Genomic DNA, 22,415 nt, shown 5'->3' with positions numbered 1-22,415 from the left:
AGCTCCTTTTGAAAATCACTGTACTCTATGCACGCTGATATGTGCCACTTACCAACGCCTTTCATGTCTCTGTCCTTCTATTCTATCCTTCTAGTCTTACTAAAGGATCCTCCACATCCATCAGTATTTGATCCCGTTTTCAAAGCCCAGCTTAAACATGATGGCTTCTGTTCACTTCATCAAGCTATTCCTTAATTACAGTTATCACTTTGTTCAGACTAGGCATACATTAAGAAGTTCTGAAATATAAAATATAAATACATGACAAAATCTTTAATAATTTAAATAAGAATTAATGATTTTAATCCTCCTCTCCCCCTGCACCAACCGGTACTTTCTTTTAAAGGAGCAGATTCTTGACTCAGACATAAAGCACTGAATAGCATGATTGCTTCAGGCCCATTACAAAATACCCATGGAAACCTTAATTTTCTCATCAATAAAATGAGGATGTGAAGAGTAGGTATTTCATCAGATTTTGTGAAGACTAAGGTAACATACTCAATGCTGCCATTACAGAGTATAATTATTGCTAGTAAATACTAGTAGTTGGGATTATCATTATCATTGCTCATGTTTTCACCAATGTTGAAGTTATATATCTATGTATGTGTTCAGTCTTTGAGGGCAGACGTTCATCTTTATATTCCTCATCTTTATATTCCTCACCATTATTATTAGAACCTTACTTAGGAAAAATGTTTCCTATGTTTTTATTAATGTCAATTTTATCTTAATGACTATAAATTGCTTTGGAATACAAATTGCTTCCAATAATACAAAGGCATTGATTGTAGCAGCAGAACAGAATTGTAGCTACAAATCTGAAGAACCCTAGATTATAAATGCTAAGCCTCTATTATCTTCTAGTATTGCCAACAAAGGTCCATCTAGTCAAGGCTATGGTTTTTCTGGTGGTCATGTACGGATGTGAAAGTTGGATTGTGAAGAAAGCTGAGCGCCGAAGAATTCATGCTTTTAAAATGTGGTGTTGGAGAAGACTCTTGAGAGTTTCTTGGACAGCAAGGAGATCCAACCAGTCCATTCTAAAGGAGAGCAGTCCTGGGTGTTCTTTGGAAGGACTGATGCTAAAGCTGAAACTCCAATACTTTGGCCACCTCATGCTAAGAGCTGACTTATTGGAAAAGACTCTGATACTGGGAGGGATTGGGGGCAGGAGGAAAAGGGGACGACAGAGGATGAGATGGCTGGATGGCATCACCGACTCGATGGACATGAGTTTGGGTGAACTCCAGGAGCTGGTGATGGACAGGGAGGCCTGGCATGCTGCGGTTCATGGGGTCGCAAAGAGTCGGACATGACTGAGCCACTGAATTGAACTGATTCTCTCAAATCTATTTAATAAAACTTTTTATACCAAAACTTCTGGTTTTCGCATTATACCTTTCCTTTTCACCTCAATGCTATTCATATTACCTCACACTGATTCTCAGCATCAGTCTTTGCTATTTCTATTTCCTCAGATCCTCCAACTTCCAAACAGACCGCATGTAGAAAGACTGGAGCAACTGAGAACCACAAGGAGCCTAGAAGAGAAGTCAACACACTAGAGCAAGGGGAGTGTCCTCAGATGTGAACACAGGGAACACAGGACACTGTCTGCTTAAAAGGTAGCTCCTTAGTGGGCTTCCGGTTACCTTACATTGTATATTTTCTAATAGTAACTACATTTATAAGATTCTAAAGCTAAGTATAGGTTCTTCATGGTTAAAATTAAGTACTGACTAGAGAACAAATACAATTGAAATCAGCATTAGCAAACAATGTGACAACAATATCTTTGTAAATCTTGAAAAGTAAATACCTTCTTACACTATGAAGGTGATTCTAGTGACCAGGAGTTACAGTCAGAACTCTCCTTTGTGCTCTGGGGTAATTTACTTTCCTCTGAAGCACAGCAAGATCTTTCATACGGCCCATTCTGACCTCCCCTTGGCCCTCACTTGGCAGGAAGACAGTGTTTGCCTATCAAGTCAACTCTTGTTTCCTTCTCTTTAGCCCAAGATATTACAGGTATATCCTTGGCACTCACATGTTTATAAGCCTTAAGCGAACAAGGGCACTAAAATCTTAAGATTTTACATGATTATGAGGTAGTTATCCAACTAGTTTAGAATGGACTTATATAATTTTCCTCAGGTTATCATCAAAGTGAACCATTATAATTTAAAACAAATCTACAAGATAACTTGCTGAGGTCTATTTGGAACACACACCAAGAGGAGGTGAATGTATTCTGATTTGTGGAAATTCAGTTTAAATTTTTTTTGCTGTGTTTCCAAAGTTTCAAATATATGAAACTAATACCTTCCTTCTCACACATATATCCAAGTTGTATTTTCACAACCTTAACCTTTGGTTCCAAATGAAGTACTTTAGGCAAGAAGACAAAGAGATAAATGAGGAAAAACAGAATGTGAGTCCAAGGGTAAAGAAAAGGTCCTGAAGAGGAAGGAGAGGAAAACAGCCTAAACAGGTGAGCAGGTGCTGGGGCTTCGCACCACTCTATTTTTTGTTTGTTTGTTTTGGGAAAAATATAATATTGATAAGAAGAGTTTTTATGAACAGAAATCTCCTCTCAAAACACATTATATATGGAATGAGTGCAAAGCAACCAGTCAAGAGGGCACAGTAGAAGAGAATTAAGTTGGAGTTCACATTATCAGTGACAAATTAGCTCCAGGAAATCAAAGGTCTTTGTTCCAAACCAGCATTCGTAGTTCATGAGGAAAAGAAAAAATACATTGGTTAAAGTACTGCTTATCTTTTAGTCCTCATGTCTGGGTTGACTGTGAATAAAGATGCATTTAGGAATTGAGTACTACAGATAATAAAGTCTTTTAATAAGTAATTGATAATGACATCATGCACCAATATGGCCTTAAGAAAACTTTTTAATTTTGTCCAAATTATTTTTCTGGTACTATGTGAACTAGATCTGACAAAACATGGAATGAAATACCCAGCAAGTTAAGAACTGAATGTTAACATTTCTATTTTTTCTGTCATTGTTTTTAGGAATAACAGGTGACAAAACATCGTGTAGGGGGAAAAAAAAAGAAACCCAAACACTTCACCATTAAACCAAATAAGTATAGAGAGTAAAAGTGTATTTATCTCATTAACTATGGTGTTTTCATATCAAATATTTAGAGCAAACAAGTCAAAATATAAAATGGTCATTTGAAACATTTTAAATACAGTAAAAGGGATGTTGCTTTGGACTTTCGGTTCTCTTTCTCTCTTTTACCATTTTTTTTCCCTTAAACTTGTTTCTAATAATTTAGGTCTTCCTACTACCTCACTTGGCCACTAGTTCTTTTAATTTTGAGAAACAGACTTCTTGATAATATCTAGAGTTTAGAATGTTAATAGCTCATAGAAAATACACTGTTGAATTGCTAAAGTCACAGAATTTATGAACTGTGATTTTTTTCCTCAAATACAAACAGCAGAGCATTTTAAAATTTAATTTGCAATATAAATGGTGGTACTGTTTATTCAGCATTGTAATTTGTATGGTTTCCTGTCCAACACAATTCAAGTATTGAAAGATTAGGGGGGGAAAAAAACCCCCTAGAAACCATAATGGTCTTACTCCAACCACATTTGGCTCAGGTTCGCAGTGCAAATGAGGGATGCACTGCCTCTGGTGGAAATAATGAAGCCGAGAAGAAATCACCAAGAATCCTGACTTCTGTTAGTCTACTAACCTACTAATTTATGTTATTCTGCTAACGTAAGTGGGAAAAGTCAGACTCCAACGCATGATCTAAGAAAGATGGAAAGATACAACCACCCTAAAAGAATGCTTCATTGTTTTACCAAGATATCTAAATTCCTTAACTTGGGCATCTCTTCTTGTACTCTTTCTACAGTACAAGAAATAAAATTTTATTCTATTGGACTCAATGACAAAATAAATTGAGAGAGATAACTCAATTAGAAAAAGTTAATTAGATGTATAAATTAGTCAACTGAGCTCCAGGTACCACTTAAGTAGAATTTTGGCCCTGGAGACTGTTATAAAGAGCATTTGATTCAAAGTTTTACATAGAAGCAAACTCTTATTCTTGGTGGAAGAGAAAAAACAGACAAAACATTTTATTTTATATCTTGATATATTAGTTGTCATCGTAGAAATGACCTTAGAGATAGCCATTAAGCTTTACTGCATTTCTTAATGTCCCTTTGGTTCTATCATAAATTGAGATCATGGCATTATGAGAGTATTTATAGAGTTAATATTTTCCAGCTCTCATCTGGGTTCATCTTTCTTTAGATTTCCTCCCAGTACACAGAGGAGGCCGTTTTGGAATTTGAGAAAACAACCAGAGACTTCTTCGGCTATACCCCTCCTAAATTCATACATTTTTTATTAACAAATGTAAATTTGAGAGGGAAATACCATATAATAAAAGTCTTTGGGGAATATTCTGTTGCGTAAGAATGGCTTACACTTTTCATTTGAATGGCATGATATTGAGAGCTTAAACTCAAAAATCATCTGTACTCTAGCTCTGAATCATTCCTCCTGCGAACTCTGCATGAATTTTTATAATAAACACACACATGTGTATGAAGCATGTGACTTCATAGGCAGTTATCTTCAGGGTCAAGTACTATTGGAGGATAACCAAGAATTGACTGACACATATCTTACAGAACTGGAGTTAATTAATAGGTCTACCAATTCCCAACTGCACTACAGGAAACACAAAATCTGCTTAATACAGCAATCAATGACATATCTGTATGGTCATAAGGCATTCACTATACAGCAAGAGGAGATTTCAGATATAGTATTCAGGAGTTTAAATATTGCTATTAAAATGCAGGAAGAGTAAAGTAAGATTATTCACAATCAGAAGACTGAACAAGGATTTCTTTGCAAACTGCTTATTATTATTTAAAAGGAGTTTTTAATTTCTTCATATTAGATCTGAAGCTATTAAATGATGAAGGTAGCTTTGCTTTGTTTCAAAAGTGATATCTTTATTTCTGTGGCATCCAGCCATCTTGAAAGGGTTAAATCTATAATTTCTAACAATGGATTTTAACAATCTTTGGGACTCAATACAAGACAGTTATTTTAAAGACACTGCAAAGAAAAAACTGCATGTTAAAAACTCCATGAAGTCATGATAAAAGCAAAATGTCTTTTTTTGTGTCATAAAATTATTTATAATATGTAAAGTCTGGACAGTACTTTAAAAAAGAAACTATTTCATTGTTTTATGTAATGAGGACAGGAAACAGCAGCATATACATGTTATTTTTTCAACCAGAATATAGGAAAAGGTTTGTCTTAGTTCTGTCTGAAAGCCCATCCCTGTAAATAAAAGTTACTAAATTCAAACTTCAGGAGATCTTATGAACTCTAATTCAACAAGCCTGGCCTCAGTCCTGCTTGCTGTTTTATTTCTTATTCTGCCAATCCTTCCATTACCATCATGACTCTCCTAACTTCATGAAACACATATTGTCTCATTGTCTCAAATTCAAAAACAGTATAACTGTTTAAATACAAGTGTAGTATTTTAAGTACCAATAGAGATCAATTTAAGGCAGATTCTCTTTTAAGGCAGTTTAGGATTGAAAATTGAATTTTATGTTGTCTAGACAAGCCATCTTGATAATATCTTTTCCAGAATTTCCTAGATTGACTGTCTAGACCGCTCCCAATTCCCCCAGATAATTGCATAATCATCTTCCCTCTGACCCCTAAATAGTCTGGAACAGCATCTCCTCATAACACAGTTGGCATGCAATTCAAGACCACTGAGCTTCTGAGGGAGGACTTTTCTCAAAGGTTCTGAGTTTTAGAATTTCAATAAAACACTTTTTCATCAATATCCTACCATAAGGTGATTGGATGGGAAGCTTTATTTATTTATTTCAGTGGAGGAAAAGGCCTCCTCCATTTTGCTGGGTAAATGGCCTGGCTCCTGTACCTCTGCATCCTCCCATCCACTCTTAAACCAGCAATGAGTAGTTGATGAGTTGAGAAAGAGGGAAATCTGCTAAAGAACAACTTCAGAAAGAAAAAGAAAAATTTATATTTGGGGAAAATTGTAAAAATACAGAAACCATATGTGATATTTTAATTTAAATGGCCATCAAGATCATCTAAGCTTCAAAATTAAAAGTAGAGGAATTAAGCTAAGTACAAAATGACCTGGCAAGAATGAGAGCCCAGTGCAGTAACTTATAAACTCTGATGAATGAGGTACATTTAATAGCAAAGTGACAGTTATTACCATAAAAGCTGCAATGGCTTTCATCCTGCGATACACATTCATATTTAAAAAATTACAATCTGCATTTTTTTAAGAACCTACTACCCATTAAGCAATGTCAAACTCTTATAACTGCATGAGGTAGAGACCATTCTTATCACCACTTTCTAGACTAGAAACAAAGACACAAAGGAAATTAGTAGCTTACTGCAGATTAAGTATCAAGTACTGAACTAAGGTTGGACAAAAGCTCTCCAGTGAAAGGCTAGAGGACATGAGTTTAATAATGAAGGGATTACAACTCCTTGAGTTTCTATAGCAAAAAAATGTCAGTGGGCCATGCCGTGGTTAGACAATTGGGAGACAGTTGGAGATAGTAAGTTGATTTCTCACTTAAATATAAGGACACGAGGGTCATAGAGGTTTGCTTTGTTTTTACATATTATGAGACAGAATCTGAGAGGTTAAGCAATTTTCCTGGACTCCACAGACAGTAAGTTGTAGAACATGATTAGAAGCCAGAAATGACCCTAAAGCCCACCTATTTTCCACTAACCCTGTGTTTGGAGCTCAGCTCTCCGGGTCCCACTGTCCCATATAGTATGATGCCAGACAGATGTGAAAAGTCCAAGACAATATGCAGAATGTTCTCCAGAGATATCTCCAATAAACATAAAAGTGGGACCCAAGTTTTAGGGTGCCTGACTATTGAAAATAGCCTAGAAGCAGGTGAAGAAGGAAAGATTTATCCAGAAGTTGCTAAAAAGTTAATTATGCAAAATCTGCAGGACTGTATGCAAGAAATTATTCCTAATTTCATCAATAAAAAACAAGTAACTTAAGTAGAACTGCCTTTCCTTAATTTAATTTACTTAAAACTCCTGGGTATGTCATCAGGTACAGAATGCAAGCTGGTAAAGAAAAAAGGAGGAGGATGCACTGGGGGAAGAGGTTTATGAGGGCAAATGTCTAAACTCGTGAGAACTTGGGAAAGGGTTTTAATCTTCCCAGGATCATCAGGAAAGTCATAATAATCATGTTTAGTCTAGAAACCACATAGCCTCAAAGGTGTCTTCTTATACAAAGAAGGTACAACACAAAAATGTTTCGATTATTCAGCGTTTGGGTTGTAAGATCATATTTGTATCACTTTTGGATTCCATAAGAAAATATAGAGAAAAGATTTAAAGTTATAAAGAAGTGGCTAACATGTAAATTATATTTAACATTTAGGATTCCAGAAACATTCTGGGAACAAACCTTTTATCTGATGAGTAATTCTGGGTTCCAATTGGAAGAAAATCCTGTCACAAGATTTTTTCACCACATGAACACTTTTGTTTTTCATAGGATTTTGTGCCAAAAATTATAAAGGGCTTATAATTAAATGCTATTGATAAATCCAACCCATGGAATTGCTTTCAAACTAGAAACTTTTCCTTTAAATACATCCCTAATTTCAAGTTTTGCTTAAATTTACCCAACTTAATTTTCTCACTAAAACATCTTTTAGGAGCAAGAGACAAATAAACATTTTTTATCTTTTTTATCCTGACAAAATTATAGTCCAAAATATAAATATAAAGCCTAGCTAAGCAAGAACACAACTGTGAGCAATTTAGGTCAAACATATGATCAGAGCATTGAGCACATGTATGGCATCCTTTCTTAATCCCTGGGCAGAAGAAAACAACTGTGGTGGCAGACACTTCTGGCTGAGGAGGGAAATGGTGGGGAAAGCTGGCAATATACAAATGAAGGAGAAAACAGTACACATTCAGCCTGCTGACATCTGCTGCACATGCAAAATGGATTGGACTCTGTAATAGAGAGGAAAAGCAAATGCTTTCTTCCTTCCTTCTCCCTGTTTCAGTTATTGTTGAGTGATGGTCTCAATTCTTTTTGCATTCACAGATTAAAATTAATAATAACATCTGAATCCCAAGTAGGAGCTATCTAACAGCAAACTAATTTCTTCAATGAAGTGAGGAAAGTAGTAATAAAGTATTTGAAAAGGAAGGGGTCATGGACAAACACCATTTTTAAAAAGCGAGCTTTACCTCAGGATGATGTCCAATTTCAATGTAGGTGCAAACTGGATGAAAAGCCCCCGTTCCACAGGCATACAAATGAGTCTGATTATAAGCCTTAAGCACCTTGATGAAATTAGCACATTCTTTCTGTAAAACAAAAGGAAAACCAGTGAGTTCTAGCAGTGAGCATGGCTGAGGTATCCTTTAGTGTGCTAGGCATGTTTGAGCAGATTTCTTTTGTGTCCTTTCACCTTAGTTTTTATAGCTTATTATTCTATTGTTTGTTCACATTACTACATGAGACACAGATGGGGTTTGCTCTCATTGTTACATGAAACAAAGAAGTTCTTATTTTGGGGGGTAAAAAATAATATTCCCTTTAATGTTTTTATTAAAACTATAATTTATTTATTAAAAAGTGGAATAAAGTTATAGATGACCAATTATAATAGGTGACTTTTCTGGAAATGAAGGAAACAGAAAATTTTTTAGTCAATTAGTTAAATCGTAATAATGATGAAAATTTATTTGCAAAAGTCAGCTTTAAATTTGGAAAAGTAAATAAAAAATAAAAAGTAATAAAACCTTCTACTAAACATAAATTTGAAACATCATCAGTAACTCATAATGATTGGCAACTAACTTTGAACTTTAGCAGTGCTACTTATTACTGGGCTGCCCTGGTGGCTCAGATGGTATAGAATCCAACTGTGATGCAGGAGACCCAGGTTTGATCACTGGATTGGGAAGATCCCCTGGAGAAGGGAATGGCAACCCACTCCAGTATTCTTGCCTGGAGAATTCCATAGACAAAGAGTCGAACATGACTGAGTGACTAACATACACACACACACACACATACACACACACTGATGCTTACTAGTGAGCTTTACAGACTTAAGAAGATAAAACCACCTCCTCTTGAAAAAAGTCACTGAAACTTCAAAGATGGTTTGTGTATAAGATGAGACAGAGAAGATATTAGAGTTTAGAAAGTCTGTAAACTGAGGGTCTTTATTAGAGTGGCTATATTTAATAAATATCTTCATGAGTACATGTACATCTTAAACCGATACATGGATACCCTTACCAATGAGTCATGGATCCTCCAGGTAAAGAACAGCTACTTTATAAGAGGGGATTATAGTCATATCTTATTATGTATAGAAGTTTAGACATTCCTTCCATTTCATTATCCAAATGTCACCTAATAAGTATGATAGAGCTATTTATATTTTTCCATATATTCTATCTGTAGACCCTATGAAAGAAAATGTGTTTCTACAAACAAATAGGAATCTTAGCCTTCTGTTCCTGTTAAGGGGAAGATTCAGGGGAAAAAAAATCAGATGAAGTATAAACTGGATAATTTTATTGCCAAATTAACCCTGAGTTGAAAAGATATACTTTTCGCAAAATATTTTTAAATAAATGAGTTGCTATCAATACTATAAAAAGAAAACAGTGAAAAGAGAAATTCAAACTTGGTGCTCTGTGACAACCTAGAGGGGTGGGATGGGGTGGGAGGTGGGAGGTAAACTCAAGAGGTAGGGGACATAAGTATACCTATGGCTGATTCGTGTTGATATATGGCAGAAATAGCACAATATTGTAAAGCAATTATCCTCCAACTGAAAATAAATAAATTTATTTTTAAAAATCTTCAAATAAATGCTATGGTCTATTAACCATATAAAATCTTAAAATTAAATACATATAAGTAGAAAATATGAATTTGTCATGGGACATACATTATTTTTAAATACCCAACTGAATATTAATAATTGCACTGACATTTTATGGTTTCATAACATAAAATTCTCACCACTACTATTTAATACAGTTTTGGAAGTTTTGGCCACAACAATCAGAGAATAAAAAGAAATAAAAGGAATTCAGATTGGAAAAGAAGAAGTAAAACTCTCACTGTTTGCAGATGACATGGTCCTCTACATAGAAAACCCTAAAGACTCCACCAGAAAATTACTAGAGTTAATTAATGAATATAGTAAAGTTGCAGGATATAAAATCAACTCACAGAAGTCCCTTACATTCCTATACACTAACAATGACAAAACAGAAAGAGAAATTAAGGAAACAATTCCATTTACCATTGCAATGAAAAGAATAAAATACTGAGGAATATATCTACCTAAAGAAACAACGATTATGCTGTGAAAGTGCTGCACTCAATATGCCAGCATATTTGGAAAACTCAGCAGTGGCCACAGCACTGGAAAAAGTCAGTTATCATTCCAATCCCAAAGAAAGGCAATGCCAAAGAATGCTCAAACTACTGCACAATTGCACTCATCTCACATGCTAGTAAAGTAATGCTCAAAATTCTCCAAGCCACACTTCAGTACTATGTGAATCGTGAACTTCCAGATATTCAAGCTGGTTTTAGAAAGGCAGTGGAAGCAGAGGTCAAATTGCCAACATCCGCTGGATCATGGAAAAAGCAAGAGAGTTCCAGAAAAACATCTATTTCTGCTTTATTGACTATGCCAAAGCCTTTGACTGTGTGGATCACAATAAACTGTGGAAAATTCTGAAAGAGATGGGAATACCAGACTACCTGACCTGCCTCTTGAGAAATCTGTACGCAGGTCAGGAAGCAACAGTTAGAACTGGACATGGAACAACAGACTGGTTCCAAATAGGAAAAGGAGTACGTCAAGGCTATATATTGTCACCCTGTTTATTTAACTTATATGCAGAGTACATCATGAGAAACGCTGGGCTGGAAGAAGCACAAGCTGGAATCAAGATTGCTGGGAGAAATGTCAATAACCTCAGAAATTCAGATGACACCACTCTTATGGCAGAAAGTGAAGAGGAACTAAAAAGCCTTTGATGAAAGTGAGAGAGGAGAGTGAAAAAGTTGGCTTAAAGCTCAACATTCAGAAAAATAAGATCATGGCATCTGGTCCCATCACTTCATGGGAAATAGATGGGGAAACAGTGTCATACTTTATCTTTTTGGGCTCCAAAGTCACTGCAGATGGTGACTGCAGCCATGAAATTAAAAGATGCTTATTCCTTGGAAGGAAAGTTATGACCAACCTAGATCGCATATTGAAAAGCAGAGACATTACTTTGCCAAAAAAGGTCCGTCTAGTTAAGGCTATGGTTTTTCCAGTGGTTATGTACGGATGTTAAAGTTGGACTATGGAGAAAGCTGAGCGCCAAAGAACTGATGCTTTTGAACTGTGGTGTTGTTGGAGAAGACTCTTGAGAGTCCCTTGGACTACAAGGAGATCCAACCAGTCCATTCTAAAAGAGATCAGTCCTGCGTGTTCTTTGGAAGGACTGATGCTAAAGCTGAAACTCCAATCTTTTGGCCACCTCATGTGAAGAGTTGACTCATTGGAAAAGACTCTAATGCTGGGAGGGATTGGGGCAGGAGGAGAAGGGGACGACAGAGGATGAGATGGCTGGACGGCATCACCAACTCGATGGACATGAGTTTGAGTGAACTCTGGGGGTTGGTGAGGCACAGGGAGGCCTGGCACGCTGCAATTTATGGGGTCGCAAGGAGTCGGACACAACTGAGTGACTGAACTGAACTGAAAGAAACAAAAGACCTATATATAGAAAACTATACAACACTGGTGAAAGAAATCAAAGAGGACAAATAGACGGAGAAATATACTGTGTTCATGGATCAGAAGAATCAGTATAGTGAAAATGAGTATACTACCCAAAGCAATCTATAGATTCAGTGCAATCCCTATCAAGCTACCAAGGATATTTTTCACAGAACTAGATCAAATAATTTCACAATTTGTATGGAAATACAAAAAACCTCGAATAGCCAAAGCAATCTTGAGAAAGAAGAATGGAACTGGAGGAATCAACCTGCCTGACTTCAGGCTCTACTACAAAGCCACAGTCATCAAGACAGTATGGTACTGGCACAAAGACAGAAATATAGATCAATGGAATGAAATAGAAGGCCCAGAGATAAATCCACACACCTATGGTCACCTTATCTTCAACAAATAAGGCAAGAATATACAATGGAGAAAGGACAATCTCTTTAACAAGTGGTGCTGGGAAAACTGGTCAACCACTTGTAAAAAAATTAAACTAGAACACTTTCTAATATCATACACAAAAATAAACTCAAAATTGATTAAAGATCTAAACCTAAGACCAGAAACTATAAAACTCCTAGAGGAAGACATAGGTAAAACACTCTCCGACATAAATCACAGCAAGATCCTCTATGACCCACCTCCCAGAACATTGGAAATAAAAGCAAAAATAAACAAATGAGACCTAATTAAAATTAAAGGCTTCTGCATAACAAAGGAAACTATAAGCAAGGTGAAAAGAGAGCCTTCAGAATGGGAGAAAACAATAGCAAACAAAGCAACTGACAAAGAATTAATCTCAAAAATATACAAGCAACTCCTACAGCTGAATTCCAGGAAAATGAACAACCCAATCAAAAAATGGGCCAAAGAACTAAACAGACATTTCTCCAAAGAAGACATACAGATGGCTAACAAACATATGAAAAGATGGTTAACATCACTCATTATTAGAGAAATGCAAATCAAAACCACAATGAGGTACCATTTCACGCCAGTCAGAATGGCTGCAATCCAGAAGTCTACAAGCAATAAATGCTGGAGAGGGTGTGGAGAAAAGGGATCCCTCTTACACTGTTGGTGGGAATGCAAACTAGTACAGCCACTATGGAGAATAATGTGGAGATTCCTTAAAAAACTGGAAATAGAACTGCCATACGACCCAGCAATCCCACTGCTGGGCATACACACAGAGGAAACCAGAATTGAAAGAGACACATGTACCCCAATGTTCATCGCAGCACTGTTTATAATAGCCAGGACATGGAAGCAACCTAGACATCCGTCAGCAGATGAATGGATAAGAAAGCTGTGGTGCATATACACAATGGAGTATTACTCAGCCATTAAAAAGAATACATTTGAATCAGTTCTAATGAGGTGGATGAAACTGGAGCCTATTATGCAGAGTGAAGTAAGCCAGAAAGAAAAACACCAATACAGTATACTAATGCATATATATGCAATTTAGAAAGATGGTAATGATAACCCTGTATGCAAGACAGCAAAAGAGACACAGATGTATAGAAGAGTCTTTTGGACTCCATGGGAGAGGGCAAGGGTGGGATGGTTTGGGAGAATGGCATTTAAACATGTACATTATCATATGTGAAATGGATAGTCAGTCCAGGTTTGATACATGATACAGGGTGCTCGGGGCTGGTGCACTGGGACGATCCAGAGGGATGGAATGGGGAGGGAGGTGGGAGGGGGGTTCAGGATGGGGAATACATGTACACCCGTGGCAGATTCATGTCAATGTATGGCAAAACCAATATAATATTATAAAGTAATTAGCTTCCAAAAAATAAATAAATTAATTTATTAAAAAAAAAAAAAAAAAAAGGATGCTATGGTACCCTTAGGATCCATGTGTAGTGTGGATTTGATCCCTGGGTTGGGAAGTTCCCCTGGAGAAGGGAATGGCTACCTACTCCAGTATCCTGGCCTGGAGAATTCCATGGACTACAGTCCATGGGGTAAAAAAAAAAAAAAAAACTTCAAATAAAAACTATGGTCTATTAACCATATAAAAATCTTAAAATTAAATACATATAAGTAGAAAATATGAATTTGTCATAGGACATACATTATCTGTTTTTAAATATCCAACTGAATATTAATAACTGCACTGAAACTTTATGTTATTGACCATAGACTTTTTTATACACATAGTTTTGTGTTTTTGCCCATAAATGTGGAAATAAAAACCAAATATATAACTAAAAGTGCCAGTAAAGATCAAATGCAGACTATAGTGCAAGCCCTTGGCAAATGTAACAGAGAATTGGGTTGGTCCTGACACCTGTAACTTCGTAACACTCCCTTAGATCATTCTCTATAACATGTGACTCTTCAAGTGAAAGCTCAGAATGTGTTTGGACTTTATGTAGTTAGTTGGAATTTATAACTGAGATGTTAGAATAATTTAAGTACATTCCCAAGTGACATTTATATTCTGTGTTTGTAACTGATGATTTTGGTTTTAACTTTAATGCCTCCATAAAATAAAGAGCAGACTAAACCTGAGCAGAATAATTGTTATTTAAATTCAAATACTTGCTTTCCATCATCACTGATTTATCCAGGATGAAATCCGAGGATGTCCTATAAACATATCATCCCAAAAGTAAGTTATACCTCTATAAGGGAAAATATGAAACTTGACTGTTAGGACTCATCACTCCTTCTTATCAAATGCTGAGCAGTTTCAGAAAGTAGCTGAAATACACATCTGATTTGTCTCACTGTTTTGTTACTTACATCCTGAGTCTTTCCTTTGTCTGGAAAGGCATTATAAAAAGAAAATTAAGCACTGAAATCAACTAACTTTGAAACTAATTTTGCAAGTTTCTATAAAGAAAATTTTCCTAGCTTAAAGAGTATATGCATCTTATCCATGTACCACTTTGAACATGACACATCTTAGACAAAAGCTTAAATAAGCTTAGACATAACCCAACTTTCAAGGCTCTTAGCCACAAACTCCCCATTCTATAACAGTTTCTCCTCTTTGAGAAAGAGGATAGGGCATGAATTCTTGGCCAGAGGAAAGAGGCTGTGGACAGGGAAACATCTGATAAACTCATTTACAAATAAGACATTCATGAGTCTTACCCAAAGGATTTACTTGTACTCTTAAGAAAATGCAGTCATTTGAAAATGAATTATTTTCAGGAAAATGTTTTATGAAACATGTAGGTGGCCACATACTCTGATTTTACATAAAGACAGCCAACCCTGATTGTGGACTCAATATTATAGCATTCAAGATTATAAACAACCATTTCCAGCACCATATGTTGAAATTAAGAAACTGGCTGTGTACACACATATTGGTAAGCAAACGGATATTCTAATAAATAGCAGTGGCAGACCCAGATGGATGTCTTACTCATTCTAGAAAAGAACAGGGTTTTACTTTGCCCACCAGGCCTATAAAGATATACATGCAATTTTAAATACAAATCAAAGTCTTTAATTCCAGCAGTGACACATAAGGGCATTATAGAAGTTTGAGAGGAGACCCTAGATCTCCATGATAAAGAAAGGAAGGAAAATTTTATAAGTATAGATACCTGTGCATACAAGTGAAGGCTATGTCACTTTTGCAATTGTTATAAATTCTAAGGTCACAGAATCTGTGGGCTCTTATCTATTAATCAGTTAGGTAACTGATTAGCAATAATTATTGACTGAAAAATTCTCAAGGTTCTTGAGAACTATGTAACTGAGCTACCCTGAATATCCTAATTTTTTTTTTTGTTCTCTGTGTGCTGTGTTGTACTGTGATAAGTTGCTTCAGTCCTGTCTGACTCTGTGCAATCCTATGGACTGAGCTTGAAAGTTCAGTTCCTCTGTCCATGGGATTCTCCAGGCAAGAATGCTGGAGCATTCTTTTGGAGCATTTCCTCCTCCAATTTTGTTGTTGTTGTTATGGCTGTTGTTCTCTATTAACTGTCAAAGAAGCACCACTATAATATGACAACTATTCTTCTACAGAGCTGCTAGAAAAAAATCACAGGACTGAAGCTGTGAAACCTGGCAAAGGGTTCTACTGAGGATGCTGATAATGGATTTTATCTGTACTACAAAGCATCTAGACCCACCCTATTGGCCTGAGGCCTGAATGATTTACCCAGTGAACTCTCCCAGTTGGCAGAAGGCTGTATTGTACCATGCCTGGGGGCTAACTCAATATTATTTTGATGTGAAGGTTAATGCAAATAGAATGGAGAGAAATTTCTTGGATTTATATAGTGTGTTAAGACACTTGAACGGAAACAAAGAAATTGAATGAAATACTTTCAAAATTGGTTTAAATTAGTTGCAAGAAAACTCGTCAATAACAATATACAAGGAAACAGTGAATTAAAAGAACTGGACAGAGAAGAAACCAAAACTTGAAAGAGACATAGTGAAGTAAGGATTTTTCTTTAAACAGAAAACCAACACAAAAGAGTATCAATCCTGTCATTCATTTGTCTTCATTCTCCTGCTTGTTGTTGCCAAGGCTTTTGAGTGTTCCAAAACAGGATATTCATTTTATTTGGAAGCAGCCTGGACATTCCTCTAAAAAAGAAGGAAGCGTGGCAGAAAAAGGAAACACACTTCACACATTTCTGCTCTAGGGAGACAGAAGAAGAGTGTTTCTGACCTTTTCTTGAACCATGACGATTCTTAAAACTCAGAATGTAATGTACTTTTTGGCATTCAACTACTGTGCTGCTTTGCTCAGCACTGGTGGATTTACAACGTAATAAAGAGAATGTAATCAGTTCAAAATGAATTCATTTTTCAAACCTGGATCTTTTTGGAATTTAAGCTGATACACAGACAAGTTAGCAACAAGCTGGCTTCCCGAGAGTCAGGCAACCATACTGACCTCTTATTTCACTGAAATGTACTCCAGAACAAGAGTATTATAAATTGTTAACTTAGCCTCATGGTAAAAGTAAAGGCAGTCATAAACCAGTAAAGCCCAAGGCCACACCTGAGGAGCAATGATTCATCATCCTTAGTGACAAACCATTTACACTTATTTTTTTAAGAATTTCTAGTGTCTTAAGGTCAAATGTAAAGAGGAATTACACACAGAGATATTAGCCTGGAAAAATAAATTAGAAAGAAAATGTCTACCCTCAGAAAAAGATATAGAAGCCAAATGCACAGTGATTCAAAAACAAACATTACAAATATGTAGCACTGATTAGACTGTGTTAAGCAGACTTTTCCCGGACGGTTACAAAAATAAAGTCCATCCATCTGTCAAAACAACTGCTCCATGCATGAAAATTAAAACAGAATAGAGGTGTTTTTAACTAACTTCTGATAATTACACTTTCTACAAAAGAATGTAATTTACCACCAATCTCAATTACCTCCTTACATGTTCTTAAAGGATTGAGCAGTGAAATTTAACTCTAAATAAAAGAGAAGGCTGTGAACATGAACAATCTACATTTAAATATATTTAGTTTATGATTAAATCAAACAACTTATTCAGGTTCAAATATAAATCAGCTCAACATGAATGAATATAGTACAACATTGGCTCAGGTCAGTGAACATTCATTTAAAAAGCAAAAAAAAGTCTCTATCCCATCAACAATTTATGTTGAAATATTTTAATGTATAACACAGCAGCTGGGAAAGCAAAGGAAGCCCTTTCCTATCATGGTGGGTGGATACATCTCTGCATGAAAATCCATTAATAAGCTTAATTCCTGAAGTTAATCTGTTGACTTTCTTTTTCTCTGGTCAATTTATTTGGCAAGCTGGCCGAACACTAGAATCTTCATGCCAAAGCAGTAATCCATGAGATTGTTCCTGTCACTCACTCATCCCTTTCTCTATTTAAGATGTTCCATACTTACCTACCAATAATTTTCTTTTTCTTTTTTTCTTTTAATTCTATTACAGCTGTGATCAGATCATCCATAAGCATGTCTTCTTAATACCTCAGCATTCATTAAAGGATGTTAGAAACCTCTTCTTCAAAGAGGAATATCAAACAGAACTAAGACTTAACTGTGTTCTGTTTATAATATTAGCAATTGAATGCTGACTTTGTGACTTGGAATTTTTTAGCATCCACCTGATAAAATGGTGAGTAGCCTGTTCTGTCTATTTTGGGAGACATTTTTACTTTCCCTAACTAAGAAGCATCATGTATAATAAAACCAATGGACCTTTCCATTTTAATGTTTTGTTTTGTTTCAGAAAAAAATTTTGTTCTGAAGTTCTAGAAATACTGATCTAAGATTCCATAAATATTTTTATTTCAAATTACTCAAAAGCTTCAAAATTGGTCAAAAATATACGTATAGTCATTATAGACAAAGGCAGGAACAAAAGTCAGCCAATGTGATTCTCTTCTACTTAAAGGAGTTTTGAGCAATTTCACTTTGAAATGTCATGTGGACTAGAGAAGCTGATTAATACATACTTATGGCTTACATTGCATTTTACACTGTAATAGCGATCCAATTATTTACATTTGTACCACTCATTGGAGATATGATTATGGGTGGTCTATATAATATGTATTTAGCATAACCGTTTGCCATCTCATATGCAAATGAATTCACACAATGAATGTGAAACTGACTCAACTATGTTTTCCTGCCAAACCAGGAGAAATATTTAGTCAAAAACCTTACTCTGATTTCAATAATGATATTCTGTTTTTTCCAATTTTATGCAAGGTTCTTGTATACTTAGTGCTCATGCCTTAAAGGAATTAAGTCAATGATTTACACCAAGCAGGTAGAGTTACAATCCAAAGAGATTTACTGTAGATACAATTAGTTGGCATATTAATTCTAACACATATGCATTTATCATGAATTTAACACTCAAATAAAGGAGATTTGATTCTTTAATATATATGAGATGTAGCTTTAAGGAAGGAGATACAAAATGAAATTCAGACTATAAAGGAATGCTTTTTTATAATTCATATATATACCCCTTTTCTACCCTCTGTCTTATCTAATATCAAAAGTTAAAATATTCAGTTGGAGTCTTTAATATGCAAAATATTAAATGCTATTATATAATTAATAATATAAAATATTATCTTAATTTATATTCTAACAAATGGAACCTCTTTAACCACTCATAACTCTTTATCCATTTATAACATATCCATGTTTATAATAAATGGACATACATATATAGGCATATATATTATGTACATACATATATTAATTTCAGAAATTATTTCTGAATACAATTAAATGTTTTAAACTTTAGAATTTAAAATCTGCTTATATTTATTATTTAATGAAAATGGTTATTTATTCTTGAGCATGTATTTACATTTGAAGGTATTCTTGAAGAATTTAAGAGAAACATATAGAATAAAACTAATTAACATCAAAATGATGAAAGAGAAACACCATGAAAGTAGTTACCTATACTCATCTGATGCTTTATCAGACGGGTTAGAATTAATAAAGCATCATATTCTCTGTGTGATTATAAGAGAGTTATTTGGGATTTCTGAGCTTCAGTTTCCCCAAGTCAAAATGCTATTAATAACATATCTGTGCAAAGTACATAGTACGATGTCTGTTGTTACCGTAGTTCAGTCGCTAAGTCATGTCCAACTCCATGAAACCCCAGGGACTGTAGCAAGCCAGGCTACGTATTATCCTCCACTATCTCCCGGAGTTGACTCTAACTCATCTCCATTGAGTCAGTAATGCCATCCAGCCATCTCATCCTCTGTCATCCCCATCTCTTCCTGCCTTCAATACTTCCAAGCATCAGGGTCATTTCCAGTAAGCTGAATCAATGAAAATTCAGAGTTGTTTTTTTCTTTAGGATTGACTGGTTTGATCTCCTCCCAGTCCAAGAGATTCTCAAGAATATTCTCCAGTACCACAGTTTGAAAGCATCACTTCTTCAGTGCTCAGCCTTCTTTATGGTCCAACTCACATCTGCACATGACTACCAGAAAAAAACATAGATTTAACTATATTGACCTTTGTCAGCAAACTGATGTCTCTGCTTTTGGATACACTGCCTAGGTTTGTCATAGCTCTCCTTGAAGGAGCAAGTGTCTTTTAATTTCATGGCTGCACTAATCATCTGCACTGATTTTGGAGCCCAAGAAAATAAAATCTGTCATTGATTCCACTTTTTCCCCTTCTACTTGCCATGAAGTGATGGGACTGGAGCTATGGTCATAGTTTTTCGAATGTGGATTTATAGGCCAGCTTTTTCACTTTCAGCCAGCTTTCTCCTCTTTCACTTTCATCAAGAAGCTCTTAAGTTCCTCTTTACTCTCTGCCATTAGCGTAGTATTACTGGAGCCATGAAATTAAAAGACACTTGCTCCTTGAAAGAAAAGCTATGACCAACCTAGACAGCATAGTAAAAACCAGAGACATTACTTTGCCGACAAATGTCTGGCTAGTCAAAGCTATGGTTTTTCCAGTAGTCAGGTATGGATATGAGAGTTGGATTATAAAGAAGGCTGAGCACTGAAGAATTCATGCTTTTGAACTGTGGTGTTGGAGAAGACTCTTGAGAGTCTCTTGGACTGCAAAGAGATCCAACCAGTCCATCCTAAATGAAATCAGTCCTGAATATTCATTGGAAGGACTGATGCTGAAGCTGAAACTCCAATAGTTTGGCCACCTGATGCAAAGTATTGAAAAAGACCCTGATTCTGGGAAAGATTTAAGGCAGGAGAAGGGGATGACAGAGGATGAGGTGGTTGCATGGCATCACTGACTCGATGGACATGAGTTTGAGCAAGCTCTGGGAGTTGGTGAAGGACAGGGAAGCCTGGCATGCTGTAGTCCATGGGGTTGCAAAGAGTCAGACACCACTGAGCGGCTGATCTGAACTGAACCGCTTGCATATAATTTTCCTGACAATCTTGATTCCAGCTTGTGAATCATCTAGCCTGACATTTTGCAGGATGTACACTGCATATGAATTAAATAAGCAGGGTGACAATATACAGCCTTGTTGTATTCCTTTCCAATTTGGAACTAATCCATTGTTCCATGTCCATTTCTAATTGTTTCTTGATTGGTGTACAGATTTCTCAACAGACAGTTAAGGTGGTCTAGTGGTGGTCACACCTCTTTAAGAATTTTCCACATTTTGTTGTGATCCACAAAGTCAAAGGCTTTAGCGTAGTCAACAAAGCAGAAGCAGATGTTTTCCTGGAATCTCTTTGCTTTTTCTATGATCCAATGAATGATGGTATATTGATCTCTGGTCCTATGCCTTTTCTAAATCCAGCTTGTACATCTGGAAGTTCTTAGTTCACATATTACTGAAGCTTAGCTTGAAGGATTTTGAGCATTACCTGGCTAGCATGTGAAATGCACACAATTGTGCAGGAGTTTGAACATTCTTTGGCATTGCCCTTCTTTAGGACTGGAATGAAAATTGACCTTTGTCAATCCTGTGGCCACTGCTGAGTTTTCCAAATTTGCTGACACACTCAGTGCAGCACTTTAACAGCATCATCTTTTAGGATCTGAAATAGCTCAGCTGAAATTCCATTACCTCCTCTAGCTTTATTTGCAATAATGCTTCCTCAGGCCCACTTGACTTAACACTCCAGCATTTCTGGCTCTGGGTGAGTGACCACACCATCATGGTTATATGCAGGTCTTTAAGATCATTTTTTGTATAGTTCTTTTGTGTATTCTTGCCTAGCACTTATTAACTGAAGGGAAACTCATCTTATTATTAAATTAGTCAACCATCTATTTATTACTTATAATATTTTCATATAATATTTTCTGCTTAAAACTCTCAGGACATTCCACACATGGTGACATGATGCAGGCAAGAAGGCTATAATGAATTGTTCATTTCTTATAAGTAGAGTTAAAAACGATTACGACCATAGTCAGCACAAATGAAAAGTAGACTTAATAAAATTTGTTTTGAATATTAATCTGAGTCCAGTCTTGTTAAAAAGATGATGTAAGGTTATTCATTAGAATTTTCATGAAATTCCAGTTCTCCAAGAGTAAGGATGATAAATTATAAATTTATAAACATTTTATCAAAGAGGTAGATGGTATGAACCAGTGTCACAGTGAAACAGCAAATATAGCAACTGTTTGTGAATAGTTGTGGCAGAATTGTGCTGTATCTACTTAGGTAAACCAGAACTACATTTTTTGAAAGGAAATGTTTATCTTATAACCAAATATGAGTTACATAAATGAGTTAATAAAATAAATGTATACAGAACAATCCCTAGTATATATAGTAAGCTACAATTGATGTTAGCTATCATTATTACCACTATTCTTTGAATATAGAATTTGAACTATCAGTTTACCTGATATTCACCTCCAAACAGAAATAAATGTACACACAATGCATGCACATGAAAATCTATGCTTATTTCTGTGGCATTTAATAAAAAGTTTTTCATTTGCTTTCATAAGCAATCAGTTGTCTGTATACCTCATCTGTCATCAAATTTCATTATGGAATCATATCTAAAACTAATAAACTGATCAGAGTCTTTCATGTGA

The 22,415-nt window shown here is 35.6% G+C and overlaps 1 protein-coding gene across 3 annotated transcripts in view; it reads right to left on the bottom strand.

The window, feature by feature from the left end:
• SEMA3A (semaphorin 3A) overlaps window positions 1–22,415 on the bottom strand; it is a 555,723-nt gene that overhangs the window by 148,710 nt on the left and 384,598 nt on the right. For all 3 annotated transcript variants that reach the window (XM_070787658.1, XM_070787659.1, XM_070787657.1), the window contains one exon: window positions 8,321–8,440. In XM_070787658.1, the coding sequence (XP_070643759.1) occupies window positions 8,321–8,440 (120 nt within the window). The remainder of the gene's footprint in view (window positions 1–8,320; window positions 8,441–22,415) is intronic.

The sequence above is a fragment of the Bos indicus genome, chromosome 4, assembly GCF_029378745.1.
Source record: "Bos indicus isolate NIAB-ARS_2022 breed Sahiwal x Tharparkar chromosome 4, NIAB-ARS_B.indTharparkar_mat_pri_1.0, whole genome shotgun sequence".
Taxonomy (NCBI): Eukaryota; Metazoa; Chordata; class Mammalia; order Artiodactyla; family Bovidae; genus Bos; species Bos indicus.
The sequence above is the reverse complement of the archived record's forward strand: the minus strand, read 5'-3'. Positions and strand labels throughout refer to the sequence as shown.